We start from the raw sequence: 15,042 nt of genomic DNA on the forward strand, positions 1-15,042 counted from the left end.
TGCTCCGGCATGCATGTTATCATGTGCTATTTCAATTGATGATACCGGTACTTCATTTTGGGGATTCTCTGCTTCAGGCGAGGACTTCGATGTTCCGGCTTTTGAATTAAAAATGTGACTGAGTGAGAAACCTAACGGCGAGAGAGGTGATTCATGAACATATATATTTGTTTGTGGGAATGGATTGGTTGGTGAGTTTGATTGTCAATAATTCTATCACTAGCTGGGAAGGAGGGTGGGGGAGTGCGACAGGATGTCTCTTGGAAGAAATCATCTTGCGCGCGGTTAGTTGCTTGGGGAGATGTGGAAACTTCTAAACTGAGACGTGCCTTTTTCTTTTCTGGATGTCCCTGCCGCCTTCTCTTCCAAATGTTCGTATTTCAACGCGTCTTGACCCCACAACCCCATGCCAAAAATCGGATAGAGATGAGACAGGAGCAGTAACGAGGCCAAAAAACCTTGGGAAACCATCTTTGGTATGATGATTGAAGCTGGTTTGCTAAGGATTTAAGGGCTGGCTTATTTTTTTCCTTGCTCTCCCCTCAGATTAGAGAGATTCAGTGAATTATGCGCTGCAACAGACTGACGACCGAGCGGATGGAGTCGAAGCAGGGGCAAGTGCGGACCAAGACTGGTACAAAGTACCAAGATCTGATTACTGCTACACTTGTGTTTCCAACTCCCGCGGGGTCAGCCAGCAATACAGTCGGAGTGCATATTACTGCCAGTCGTGTACATAGATCATGAATGTGTATGCATGTGAATCAGAAGAGTTTTGTTTGCAGAGTCTGGAGGTGTTTAAAGAGGCCAATACTTAAAACAACAAATCAACCGTTTGATAGAACGGCCCACAGCTCACCGACCAGTACGGTGGACCCTAACTTGCTAATTTCCCTCCTCGGGGGAGCAAAGCGACCTCCGAAGGAGGGACTTACGCGCTATGTCTACCCCGCGGCCTGAGAGAATTTCAACTTTTGGTGGGCACTTTTTTATAATCAACATACCACATGGGTCTCTGGACCAAATTCCTTCTAGTTTCATTTCTGGGACCATCCAAGCTGTCCCCATCTATGTACTACTTCCACCTCCCCCCATCCCTTCTCTTCAATCTGCAATACCCTTTGTAATATCATTAGTTTTGGATCCTGTACAGTGCAAGATGTGTAATGAAGGATGAAGTAGACATGATGGTGGTCATAAAAAAGTATTTCAAGTGCCACTCAAGGCTTCAAAAAATTTGAAAAATATGTAGGAAGATTCTCCATGGTCTTCTGCATCTTTTGTTCCCCCAACACCTAATTACCCAATGAGAATTGGTGCTGCTACAAAACATCAAAAAACAGAATTTTTGAAATTCTCTCAGGCCACAAGGTCAACACAGCGCATGATTCCCTCCTTTGGAGGGTCCCTGCGGGACAGCGTCCCCCCTCCACATAGAGAGGGACTTAGTTAAGTTAGCGGTGGACCTGGCCCAACATTGGTTGTGCCACCCAAAACAAAAACAAAAAACAAAATCTGACACTCATGTCAGATACATATGCTGAGTACAGGCCGCGGTACATAGATACTGCAGTCTGTACTACATATTGTCTTTTCTAGAATTCTTGGTTTTTTTCCACAAATTCTGGTTTTGTTATGCACTTAACCTAAAATCACAGTTTGCACCAAACTTTGGGCAATCCTTGCATTCAAGTTTATTTAAGCACATGCACAAAAAAATCATCACCCAACGTTGAATGAAACTTTGAGATTTACTTCTGCCTGGGATGACAACCCAGCCCTCTTTTGGCCCTCCCTGGCCCCCATACTGGCAGAGGGCAGCGGCCAATGGTCATGGGCACTGGCTGATGGGGTAAGAAAGGCACTCCGGTTCAGAATATGAATTCGGTTTTTCTCTAACCCAACGCGTAGACCACCTACACCTGGGGAGTCCTTCGACGAGGATATCTCAAGGAATCCTTGTGGATTCCCCGTAGTGCCCCTGCGCAAGCTTGGACCAGCGGCTGCTGGTCCACACGTTCACGTGTTCTCCACCAAATTGATCACGGGGGCTCCTTGTGATGATCATCCAAGGATACCAATTCCGCCCGCTGTGGAATCCACGTGGAGCATGGTACCAAGCTGGTGAAAAAAGACCTGCACCAACAAAATGATGCCGTTGGGATTCAAACCTGAGCTGCATGCCAGGGCAAACCAAGCAGCATTGATTAGCAGCTACGCTATTCCAGATTGTGAAACAGCCCCTTGTTTATAGATATCTGACCCGCTCAAGAAGCCGTTTGCAAGTCGATTTTCCATCAAAGTTTTTTTTTACCTTTTTTTTTCTTCCTTTCAATTACTTATTTTCTTGAAATTTCAACACTTCAGGACCAGCCTGAGCTAGTCCTGGTTGGAAGTGAAAAAAAAGTTGGTGGTGGTGGAACTGACGTGAGCAACAAGCCAACGTGGTCTCCACAAGTTACAGGAGTGTGCTTTGTGGAACCAATGGGGAAAAGTGACAAACCCATTGGTTCCACGGGGAAAATGATGTTCTGTGGAACCAACAAGCTTACCAAGCACTTACCAAGCTGATCCTCGTCGGTTCCACAGATCAACAGCTCCTTTTTGGCTCCACGAACCTGCTTGCAAGGAAGTACCCCTGGTGTGTACTGGAGGATGTTGGCTCTGGGGGTGTATACGGCCTTGGGCCTTATCTGACATCTGTCAAGATGCTGCATGCGGAGGGATATGAAAAATATGGCATTTTCCTTGGTCAACAAAACAAGAAATTTTGAGAAATTGTCCAAGCTTTACGGAAAAGACAATATTTATGTCCAGAACCTGCTTGGGTTCAAAGGGCATGCCCCCCAACCCTTCTGCCCAGAACATGCCCATGAACTCCAGGCCAGGCCCGCTGATCAGAACTGTGTGTTTATGCAAACAGGCACTCCAAACTGAGTTGGACCAGACCTTGAATCGGCCGCCTGTCCCAAATCTCCTCAGAAAACCATGTCCAACAAGAGTTTTAACTTTGAAAAACCCTGCCCGCATGCCTGGTTTGAAGCATGCCCGCGACCATTCCACCCAGAACCAGCCCATGAACTCCGGACAAGGCACACTCATCAGTACCATATGTAACCAGGCACTCAGTCAGACTTGAGTCAAACAAGACCTTGGATTGGCCGCTGTGGAACTCCTACCGTGCCAGGCGGTAGGCAGAGCGTTGAGGGGATAGGTGCTGTTGAGGCTGCCCTCGTGGGTGGTCCGAGAAATGAGATGAGGATCAAAAAGAGTGATAGCGTTAGGGGGGGGGGGGGTTTGAGAGACGACGGGGATGGAATACCGTCGGCGGTGGTTGGTTTGTTGAGGATCGAATGATGATGATAAGGGGATCAGGAATAGTGCTGGGGATACTGCCAGCGGATCAGAAAAAAAAGTGATGGAATTTCTCTTGGATCAGAGCAAGTCCCATGCCGTCCCATCCTCCAAGTTCAAACTCGAACTTGGACTCTGGGGAGTGACATGTCACAGGACATGTCATCACATCCCTAACTACAAAACAACACCATAAGGAGAGAAAAGAAAACACAACACAACAACAACCAACAGAAGAGAAGAAATAAAACAAACAAGGTGAAAGAAACCCACATGACTCATGTGTTAGGACCAAGAAACATGAAAAAGAGCATAAAGAAAAAGAAGGGGGAAGGAATCTTGAAGGGTATTGAGAATGAGGGGCTTGATGAGAATCTTGAGGCTGAAGAGTCTTGCTGTTGAGATGTCTGATCTTGATGAATTCTGGATTTTGATGATCTTGAGGGCCTGTACTGGTTTGAACACCACACCGCTGGCCCGCGACCTATCCTGGGAAAACCATGTCCAACAAGAGGTTGAAAAACCATGACTGTGGGGGGCAAAAATCTGTTTTGTAGACTCTGAGGCAAGATGAGAAAGTAATTTGAAAGGAAATTTAACGGAAATCACATATGATTGACAATGTAAATGAGGATGTATAATACAAAATGAGAAAGTGGTTTGAGAGATGATGCAAGATATGGAAAGAAAGCCAACAGGGAATTTGATGAGGATTCACAAGAAAATTTTAAATGATTATTTAACTGAGGATGTATAATACAAAGTCAGAAATTTTTCTGAAGATGTGTAAAGAAAGCCAGAAGGCAATTTGATAAGTATTGACAAGAAAAAGGTGAAGATGAATGGATTAATGAGTGCATAAAGAAAAAAAGTACAAGGTTCAGCGCATGCATGTTGGGCTGATCTGGAGCAAAAAAAAACAAAAGCTTTGAAAAGATAGGAGCAACTAGAATGTATTTCCTTTGTCTGAGTTTATTTGTATGTAAACGTGTGGGACAAAGAAAAGAAATCTAAGGGAAGAATTCTGGTTTACCTAGAAGCAGCGCAAGAGTGGGTGCTTGTATTTGGCAGGATTCTTCCTGGTTGCTGTCTGTGTGCTGAAGCAACGGTGGTGGTTTGTTTGAGAGCAATGCAAGAGTTCTAAGTGCATGTGCCTGTATTAGCTTTTATTGCCCCTGCTGCATTTATGGGTTGGTCTATTGAGCTCACCAGAACAAGGGCCAGCTATCTGATGAGCTTCTGTCTATACAAGTGAGCTCCGTGGTTTCCTGCTTGTCAAACATTGTTTGCTCTAAGTCAGTCTGGTGCTTTGGATCTGCTGTTCCTCAAGGGAAGGTCTACTCACCGAGTTCGGTGGTTGCTGCAATCCTGTCTAGCAGTGATTGTTGGTTCTGGTTACCGATGCGGTCTGTGAGGGATCTACAAGTGTAAATTTGGTTAGCTGTTGCTCCGACTTTAACTCTCCTCAAGGTATTTACTTAGACGCTGAGCTTAACTCCAATCTTCCCATTGCGGTTCCCGATGTGGTTGCTGTATCTGTGAGCGATCAAGCGGAGCTTGTCAGCTAGAGAATGGGTTAGGTTCTGGACTGCAGATGTGGCTTACCTCTTTGCGCAGCTGGGTCTGTATTTGCTTCTAGCCGCACCAGCTTCCTCAAGGGTTGCTGGGGGTCTGGGTCTAGGTTTTGCTGTAGCCGCGCGAGCTTCCTTAAAGGTTGCTGTGGGCCTAGGTCTGTATTCTCACAAGATTATCATGGAATGAGTTAGGTACAAGGGGAAAAGTGAAAATAGGGGTGATAAATGCATTCTCTGTTAAACTTGCAGTCCAGGGATGTCCTTTTCACCGCGCTGTGGCATTTTAGCGGACGTGGATTAGTGATAGTCATGAAAACTAAACCTAGATTATTGGATGTATATATTTACACATGTTTCCTGTCATTGTTTCTCTTTTTCTTCATCCAAAGTTTTGGTTTCATATCTTTGAGTCTCACTCATCCGGTATCATCCTCTTTGTGTTGACTCTGTTTTCTCAGGTTCCTCAATCAATCCAGCTCAGCTCTTCTCATTTCTATCATTGTTGTCTTTTAGATTTGCATCAGTTGCTATCAGGTTTTTAGTACTCACTCAGTTGTAGTCTAACACCTGTGGTTGGAAACCAAAAGGTTAGAAATGAAAAGATCCAATGTGTTGGCTTCATATCTTTGAGTCTCACTCATCCGGTATCATCCTCTTCATGTCAACTCTAGGTTTGCATCAGTTGCTCTCAGGTTGTTAGTCCTCAGTCAGTTGTAGTCTAACGCCCGTGGTTGGAAACCAAAAGGTTTGCATTGGTTGCTCTCAGGTTGTTAGTCCTCACTTGGTTGTAGTCTAACGCTGTGGTGTTTGCACCGGTACAGGCGGCGGAGTTCAGTAATCATAAGCGGAGCTAGCGGAGTCAGTGGAAGACATTTCAGGATCAAGATTTGACACTGTGGAGTAGGATATTCATGGTTTCCACTTCCGCCTCCGCTCCGGCGGAGGTTTCTCAAGCAGCTGTTGGATTCCAGAGCTACAGCTTACATTCTTTTCTTTTTCTTCCTTTTTCTGTTTCTCTTTACTCTCATTGTTTCCTGTCTGACAGCTTTCCTTTCTCTACCATCCTTTCCCACCCTTTGTTCCTTGTTTGTGTTGTTGATCTCTTTAGCGGTTGTTGCTGATCTCTTTAGTTGTTGTTGTGGAGTGGCTAGCGTGTGTTGTTGTTGTTGTGCGGTTACCAATGTGCGTCTGACACAAGGGTTCAAAGTCCGGAGAGACGGAGAACTTTGTCCCCCATGCAATTCCATCCTGATCCAAGGGGAGGACCATCATTTTCTGAGCATTATTGATCTCTTTCCGGAGGTTTTTCCAGGACCCCGGAGAGCCCCTACCAAGCCGCCTCATGTAACATGTATCCGGGGGACATTTTTTTGCAAAATGCTCCTCATGTAAATCACCGGATAAGTATCCAAATTGGTTGATTTTTCCAAGATGTTCCTAATGTAGTTGGTATATTTTGGGCTTGCCTGGAAAGAAAAACCAACCATTTAGGTCTTGGGTTCAATTCCCGGCCAAGAAAAGGCTTTTTTTGTCTAATTTTGCCCCGGTGGGCCTTTCTCCCAAAATATTCTCCTCTTGTACTACATATCCAAACTGGGTTAAATTTGGAAAAACCCAATTTCCCCACGTATCCAAAACCCAAAATCAACAAAAATTACATGAGGCGGCTTGGTCAGGGCTTTCCGGGGTCCTGTTTTTCCTGAGCCTTATTCCGCAATCCTGATCCCATTTCTGGCTGATTTCACTTACTCCGCACGCATTCCCTGATCCCCAAACCTTGTTTATCCCGCTCCGCAAATTGTTGCCAACTCTACCCCCCATCCCTGATTCTTCCCCCCCCCCCCAACACGACCGACAGGGGTATCCATCCCCCTTGTTTTTCTCAAAAAATCCCCCACAACTCCGCTATCATCTTTGATCCCCTATTCTGTGCTTGATTCACAGACCACCACAAGGGCAGCTTCCCAGCACCATCCCCTCACAGCGCTGCCTACGGTCTGACACCGCAGGAGCTCCATAACGCCCGTGGTTGGAAACCAAAAGATCTTTTGTTCATTATTCTCTATGCACCAGAATGGGGAGGTATGGTATACATAAGTCCCTCCTGCTGAGTGCTATTGGAGGCTTGCTTTGCAAGACCAGGAGCCTTGTCAGCCATCTGCTAGTCCAGAAAGCGCAAAGACTGGCAACCTGCTGGCTGCTACAAAGGATAGCAAGCCTTGGGCTGGGTCTAGGGCCAAAAACAGGGTGTCATCTTCTGCTTGAAATGTTATTTCTCTAGAGTGAGTACATTCCTTGTGGGGGTACTCCCCTGGTTCCCACTTTCCTTGTGAAGTCTCTATGTGGCTCCCAGAGGATTTTCCCTGAGCCATTGGATGGTCAGCCCAGCTACAGCTATGGTATAAGTACAAGGGAGCTTTTCCCCAAGAGAGGGTCCCCCAGATCATTCACCTACCACACCCACTTTCATTGTTGTATACTGATATACAACAATTGGGGTTTTTGACTGATCCACCTTTCCCTTTTCCTTTTCTACTTCAACTTCCTCCTCTACTCACCTCCTAGATAGGACCCATCAGAGAGTCTACAGTTAAACTCCAGGTTGTATACGCTCAACCATCCCCTTCAGAAGAAGGTGTGGCTTCCCTCCTTGCGCCTACACGGCCACAATAATAGGACCTATAATAACGCACTCTGCTTGACATTTTTGGGATTTGCCCTGAGCAATCAAGCTGCAAAAATTGCCAGAGCATCAGTTTTTACAATCCAAGGAGGCCCTAGAGCATCTCCACCCGGGGTGGTAAACCGGGTTGCTATCCCGCGTTTACCAACCCAAACCCAAAAAACACCACCCACCCAGGGTGCCAAACAAGTTTCTATTTTGGCTCGGGAGGTAAAAATCTTGATTGGGTTGCTATGTATGGCAACCCACTAGCAACTCAATAGCAACTTCCCTAAGCTCATCCCCCCCTCCCTACCCACCATCAGAAGTGCCTACACCTACCCTAGAACAACTACAAATATGTACCCTCCACCAAACTGGTCATCAAGAGCACTACAAGCTATTGATGACTGGCTGTCCTGCTAACTGTCTGCCGGGTCATCAAGAGAATCAAAAGCAATCACCAACCGGCTACACATATAACCAACCATTGAGAATATTGCAAGCTATCAATGACTGGCAGCTTTCTCGATGACTGGCTATACTGGTGATCAAGAGCTCTCTCAATGACTGGATATACAGTCATTGATCTCTCTCAATTGGCTATACCAATTGAGAGCCTTGAAAGCTTGAGCTTTGGAAGCTATCAATGACTGGCTATGTATTCCGGTCATTGAGAGCTTTGCAGCAAGCCATCAACAACCGGCTATACCAGTCATTGAGAGCTTGGCAAGCCATTGATGACCGGCTATACCGGTCCTAGGGACCTTTGCAAGCTATCGCCAATCAGTGACTGGCTGTATTGTTCATTAGGGTTGTTGTAACTCCATTTGATGACTTGGTCATTTTGGAGTGCTTCTGGATTATAGCAACCACGGGTGTGTGCCAGAGCAGGACCCAGGAAAGCCCCTATGGAACATGGTAACTTAAATTCCCATATTTTTGGAAAATTCATACATTTTTGGAGCTCATTCATACACGTTTTGTGTGTAGGTTCAGACCCCTCTTTCCCTCAGAAAAAATTCATACAACTGAGGTGAGTACCTTTACCAGCCAAAATGACCATTCATACATCTGGGGTGCATAGGTTTTTTGGTTTTTGACAAAAAATTCATACATTTTGGTTACTGTGTTCCAAAGGGGCTTTCCTGGGTCCTGTCAGAGCCGCGCGGGTTGCTATATGCAAAAAATAGAGTTGCCATCCCGGGGTTTTAGCAACCCGCTTTTACCTCCCCGGGTGGAGATGCTCTTAGTGATCAAATTGGAGCCATCCAACCTTCGGGGGACCATGCTGCAAGTTATGCTCAAATATTTGTTGTCGCAGACAAAGGATTGGAGGAAGCGGAACATCGAAAAGAGTGTGCGCTTGGAGACCGTTCGAGCCAGAGCACAAGAAATAAAGTAGATGTTAAAACAACACACAAGTTGCAGTCTTTTATGTATTCTCATCATCCACATGCGGGGTTGTTCAGGATGGCCGGCAATACCTTGAACACAGGCAAAAAGATTTCTGTGGTGCTAAAAACTTTTCAAAACTCCAGCCTTGATCCGAGAAGGTTCAACGCTGCGCCTGTTGAGGAGGTGGGATTCTTGATTGTTTCAATTCAATTAAATCTTCAGATAGAGAGAAAAGGGGTGAACTCTAGTAATTATTATATCTCGTATGGGTATTCCTCGCCAAACTCTTCCTTTGTTATGGCCCTCGCGGATTTGACCAGAAAATCGGTGATTTCTTTATTCAGTTCTGTAGAAGAATGATATTGATTATGACAGACCATCAGTTTATTTTAGTAGATGAGGAGATCCGGTGATTGGAATTGTCGATAAGGAGAAGCCAGAGAATTGCGAACCTGGAAGAGACATGGGCTCAGCACATTGTAAAGAGAAATGGTCGCTGTGCTCGTGCAAGAGAGTCAACGTTTTGGGTACCGGCGTTCCTGGAAAAAAAAAAAAAAAAACGAAACAGCGGTACCAGAGATCATAGTAAGGATTACGAAGTGATGTGAATGTATGGCCAGTTCACTTGCCCTCGGGGATCACATAAACCACAATGTTCGTCCCTCGGAAGTTCCGGACCACTTCTTGGAAGGTGGGCGAGAAAGGTTCCCTCAATGAGCAGCCATTCGGGCCTAAGAGGTCCATGAATCAAGGCAGCGCAATTGTGAGCTATTTGTTCTGAGCATTTTTCTTTTTCTTTTTCTTTTCAGACTAACCGAGGAAATTAGGACCCAGAGCCGGCAGGACTTTGCCATCGTGAGTCTTGAGGTCGAAGGAGAGCCGTTTGAGCTTGACCTGGGATTCGTAGTCGCGTAGGTTGACGGTCCTTCCGGACTGGACGCGGGCGAGTTCGAGGGGAAAACTGTCGGTATAGCGGCCTATCAGCGGCCGAGGCGAGGCGGCCTTTCGGGTCCCGGCCGGACGTGCCGGGGGTGCGGCATAGAACCTCTTGCAGCGGGAGATCGAACACGGCGGACGCAGGGAGACCAGGCTAATCATCGGTGGTTCGTGAGTATTCGTGAGGACAAATACAGTAGACTTTGCGACTCTTCTCGCACGCTTTGAAACTTTCGGCCGCAGCGGCCAACCTTCGCGCAGCAGATCATGCCTGCATGCAACTTGGCAAGGCCTCTCTCTGCCTTACTTGGAATTCCCCCATGGGTTTTTTGATTTTGCCTGAAAAGCCTCCTTTTTGCCTTTCTTCTCCTATAGCCGCTTCCTTGAAAGGTGCTATTAACATGCCATCGGGGTGAATGGTGCCTCGGGAGTTTCAACTCCCTGGGGTGTGTACCTTCCGAGGACGGCGAGCTCGTTCAGCTCGGCTGCCAGGGTGCATGAATAGTTTGGGGAACAAAGGAAGGGTGAGCTGCCATATCCAGCCAACAAAGCAGGCCCTGTCGAGCTCTCCCCACGGCGCCCGCCATCGCCCATACAATCCCCCCACCCCGAGAGCGCCCCACCAGCAGCACCCCACCCAGCCAGCGACTCCCATCCCACACCCATCCGCCGGCCAGATCCTTCCCTGTCCGACCGTCGAGTAATACATACAATCCACAGCTGCGAGCATGGGCGCCGAGGACCTCCAAGCCTTCCGCCGCCACCCGCCGATGTGGGCCGACGACGGGGCGCAGACGGCCGAAGACGACGCCGCGTCGCCCGGGCGCACTCCGCCCACGCCCGCCGGGCCCCCCAGCATCTCCTGGCCGCTCACCTCCTTCGCGAACACCATCCAGAACGTCTGCTGCATCAGCTTCCTCCTCGGCTTCGCCCTCGCCCTCAACACCGCCTCCTTCTTCTCCGCCTCATCCCACAACCCCCACTCGCTCTGGCCAACCCTCAACGCCTACTCCGTCCTCCTCATCGCATTCCATCTCCTCGAGTTCCTCACCACCGCTATCTTCAACCCTTCCAGAGTCACCGTCGACTGTACGCCTTCCTTCTCCCTCTCTTCTCAAATCATCTTCTAAAGACTGATCTCTCGGCCCATAACACGCAACACATGGATACTCTAGCGTTCTTGTTAAACAACGGCGCTTCGTACTGGTTTGCCCAACTGTTCAGTACAGCCGAATACCTACTCCGGGAGAAGTACATGCGAAGCTTTCCGACGATCACGGCTCTGGACAAGCCGCTCGTGCGCAGCGTCGGCCTAGCGATCGCGATCGCCGGCCAAGCAGTCCGAACCCTCGCCATGATCACCGCCGCAAACTCCTTCAACCATCGCGTGTCCACCCACCACAAAAAGCAGGACGACCATGCCCTCGTCACCAATGGGATCTACAGCTTCCTCCGTCATCCGTCCTACTTCGGCTTCTTTTGGTGGTCGATCGGCATCCAACTCTTCTTGGCTAATCCGCTCTCTCTCCTCATCTTCTCCTTCGTCCTGTGGAGCTTCTTTAATGCTCGAATCCAAAGTCAGTCTTCTTTTCTCTTTCACCTCCTTCAATCAAACTCGAATCATTCATTCACCATCATCCTGCCTTTTTTTTTCCTTTTCCAGCTGAAGAGCTGCATCTCATCAAGTTTTTCGGCCAAGCTTATGTAGATTACCGGTCGACCACGTCGACACGCATTCCGTTCATAAAATGAGACCCTTAACCGTATCACATACTTGCAGATATATTCATCTGCATGCATCCTTCTCAGGAGAGGAAAAATACTTGTTTTTCTTAGGAATTTCATGTGCTGGAAATACCACCCGCTTGTCAACTTGTAACATAGTGTTTTGTGAACTTATTGTATCAGGATCCCTCCCCATTCGTATTTTTGTTTGTGGGGAAGTCTTTCCGTGAAATGTCGAATCAATTAACTTCAAAGACGGAGGTCGCTCTAAGGGTTGGATTATCATTGAGTTGATGTATTTCACAGTGAGGGACGCAAAAGGAAAAAAAAGACTGGACAATGACTGCCAATGGGCAAATGAAAGGGTAGCTGAAAAGCTAGGGAAAAGCTAGGAGGGATGATTTAGCAATGTGTGTCTAGAGCTCCTACGGACTCGAAGATGATCCAGGGCCGCGTGAGGATACCGAGGGGGGGAGGAGATGGATCATTTTCGATTCTTGGTCGCTTGCGGACGACCAGATCAGCGGGGCTATCGATTGAGATGTCAGGGATAGCCGGGACTGGCGGAGGGGATCGAGTTGGATCTGCGGGTCCGGGAGAGGGTTCGACAGAAGAGCTGTCTTTTGCTTGCCCCAGCGCGACAAAAGTCCAGCTACTCGGCCCGGCATTGACACCTCTCTCAGGACCGAGCATTGCCCCTTTTCCCTTCTTGGCTTTTTTGGCTTTTTTGGGCGCAGACGGGACGGCTGGACCCGGCCTGTGGGTCTGTCGTAAGGTGAGGAATGAAAACGGGGCCGAACGGGCAGTGTGTCCGGTGATGCTGACGATCCTATAAGTCTTGATCAATGTTCCCGTGAGCTCGGCCAGCTTGATCGGGTGGAAAAACCCAACGGCTTCGATCGCACACGCCGCTATCCCCCCTTTTGGGACGGGATGATTGTCGCTCGTTGACAGGATGGCTTCGCCGATCTGTTCGTATAGATCCAGGTAACCCTCGACTGTGTCAGGTTGTGAGAGCTGAGGGACACGTTTCTCCACCCGGCTGATCTCCGGAACACGTGTTTGGAAGGTTGTTGTAGGCTGGAGAAGGGAGGCGTTGATAGGCTGTAAGCGGCCTGCGTTGTAGAGCGAACAATGAAGTCAACGTTTAGCAAGAAATTTTGGTTGGCTTTGAAGAGCGTGGGTCCCGCAATAAACCTTGTTCGTCAACCCAGACCATCACCACTTCCCAACGTCGCCCTCTAAGCTCGTGTTTGGGCCCCAAAAGATCGTTGAAAACGCTTCCCGGGAAGGCGTCCAGACATCGCTTGGTGCGCTCGTAGACTGCTTTCCCAGATCGCATCGCCGGATCGCGCATATCAATCTCTACAACTACGTGGGGCAAAGCAAACAGAGACATTCTTCGCTCAATCAAATGGCTTAAACTTCGAAAGAGGAGGCGCGCCAACTAAAGTACCGAAGTGTTGGCCGGGAGATCCATATTTGGAGCGTCGACCTGAAATACCTAGGGTTTGGTAGGTCGATTGACACAGTCTCATGTGGATCGTGCCTGTTTTTTGGGGCGCAAGAGGGATAGAAGTCTGGGTCAGAAAAAATAAGATCGAAACGAGATGGACAAGATGGAGATCTTGAAAGCGACCTTAAAGATGCATACCGTAGCCATCGATTGCGAAGAGATCATCCCCGACGAGTTTGGGGACCGAGAGTGCGACCAGACTTCCTGAGGGGGAGGGAGAGGGAATAAGTACCGGAGTCAGGCGTTTTTTTTTTAAAAAAAAAGGTAGGGGGAGAAGCTTCAGACCTGATCGTAGATATGTCTTGGCGAAATCGACGCCCAAGAGATCGGCAAGATTGAGATTGGCGATGTGTTGGTACGTGCCTATGTCTGATAAGCGCGCCAAGAGCTCCGGTGGTCCAGGCGGCTCGAGGCCGGCTGCTTCTAGACTAGCGGAAGCGGTCGAGTGACTCAACAAGAGATTGATCTGAACTAGAACGTCACGAGTTTTCTTCAGAACAGTCTCTCATTTTTCGTGTTTTGTTGTCCGGGTTATGTGAGTTTGGGAGGCAGACCTGAGAGGTGAACGGGTGGTGCAGGATTTGTCTTGATGGCGATCGCGCCAGCTCGTCCTTATCAGTGGGGATCGGGATGGGGTTGTCGGACGACAAGCGGCCTTCGGATATGTAGAGATGGGCCTTGGGGATGGTGGCTTTGATCGGCTTCTTGTGGTGACTCTGCGCCCAGCATTGCAGGAAATCAGTCAGAGCGTTCCCATTCTCGACGAGATCAATACATGCAGAAATGTGCTCACCATTGGGTCTTACGTTGCGATTGGCTCCTGCAGTGTGCTTGATTTTCGATCGCAGTGGAAGGCTGCTGCGGGGATGCGCAAATGCGCAACCCACCGCAGCAGCCATCCACTCCCACTATATAACCCTCATTTGTTTCCCCCCCCGGGATGGTTCCTCACTCATTTCATGCAGCTTATTGTAGACGACTGGCCCGCCGTCTCCTCACCGAGCCGCTCTCTGGTCGGTCGTCCCTACCAGCATTGCAAAGATCGACGATCTAGTTATTTCGCCCTCCAGCTGGTGATCCGGAACGAAGGGGTTCTTAGTTGATCCTCTTTCATCCAGGATGGGTATTCTCCTTACCAGGAGCTGGCTACATTCCTCTCACCCCCCACTGCTTGTCCTTTCCCCTCACCTACCACTGCTTGTCCTTTCCTCTTGAATGTGTCTGTGTAATAAAGAAATAAAATGAAAAACTCTTTTGCTCCACCCACCATGCGCAAATAGATGCACCGTCGGCAACGACACTTGCCCAATAGCTCCCAGTTGTCTCCCCGGAGCGGACATGCATCAATCCCTTCTGAGCGACGGTCCAGCGCCCGCCGTGACTAGCACCGCCGTCCGGCAAAGAAAACCCTTGAGAGTGTTGCTTTCTGAACATGCTCCCACAACTGAACAAAATTCAATTTGAAACACTGCAAATATCATACCACCATCCTCTTCGCGGCTCTTGATTCACAGACAAAAGCCTGACGGATCCACTTGTGCTAACAATCACGTCGCCCAAAGTTGGTAATTTAGAAGCACAGGGTGCATTTGCGATGTTACTGCTCCCTTGTTTTGCTTGTAATCATCCATGATACACCCTCCTTTTGTGATTTCAGTATATTAATAGTGGTCAACACCCCAGGTTTCATGCGACCATGTGCGAACGTAGATTTGAGAAAAGTTTGATTACATAAAAAGAGCCAAGATCAAACAAGAGGAGAGTGGCCAACAAGCCAAGTGTGTGGTTGATCTTACATTGCCAGAATAAATGGAGTGAAAACATCTCTAATTAGGCCAAGCGGAAGCTGAGAAGATAAGAAACATTGAGTTGAAGAG

General features: G+C 48.2%; 3 protein-coding genes across 3 annotated transcripts; 1 reads left to right on the plus strand and 2 right to left on the minus strand.

Annotated features, from left to right (window-relative positions):
• Positions 1 to 9,242: 9,242 nt before the first annotated feature.
• Positions 9,243 to 10,086, minus strand: PtA15_6A733 (uncharacterized protein; the record flags this gene model as incomplete). The annotated part of the gene is made up of 4 exons (XM_053170470.1): positions 9,243 to 9,334; positions 9,441 to 9,527; positions 9,618 to 9,719; positions 9,804 to 10,086. The coding sequence occupies 4 exons, from the start codon at positions 10,084 to 10,086 to the stop codon at positions 9,243 to 9,245; spliced, it is 564 nt and encodes a 187-aa protein (XP_053021658.1).
• Positions 10,087 to 10,652: 566 nt separating this feature from the next.
• PtA15_6A734 (uncharacterized protein) lies at positions 10,653 to 11,676 on the plus strand (the record flags this gene model as incomplete). Its single annotated transcript, XM_053170471.1, has 3 exons — positions 10,653 to 11,013; positions 11,100 to 11,501; positions 11,588 to 11,676. The coding sequence occupies 3 exons, from the start codon at positions 10,653 to 10,655 to the stop codon at positions 11,674 to 11,676; spliced, it is 852 nt and encodes a 283-aa protein (XP_053021659.1).
• A 375-nt stretch (positions 11,677 to 12,051) lies between these two features.
• Positions 12,052 to 14,064, minus strand: PtA15_6A735 (uncharacterized protein; the record flags this gene model as incomplete). Its single annotated transcript, XM_053170472.1, has 7 exons — positions 12,052 to 12,764; positions 12,847 to 13,020; positions 13,106 to 13,198; positions 13,304 to 13,369; positions 13,451 to 13,631; positions 13,720 to 13,881; positions 13,972 to 14,064. 7 exons carry the CDS (start codon positions 14,062 to 14,064, stop codon positions 12,052 to 12,054), a joined length of 1,482 nt encoding a protein of 493 aa, XP_053021660.1.
• Between the last annotated feature and the right edge of the window lie 978 nt (positions 14,065 to 15,042).

The sequence above is a fragment of the Puccinia triticina genome, chromosome 6A (genome assembly GCF_026914185.1).
Source record: "Puccinia triticina chromosome 6A, complete sequence".
Taxonomy (NCBI): domain Eukaryota; kingdom Fungi; phylum Basidiomycota; class Pucciniomycetes; order Pucciniales; family Pucciniaceae; genus Puccinia; species Puccinia triticina.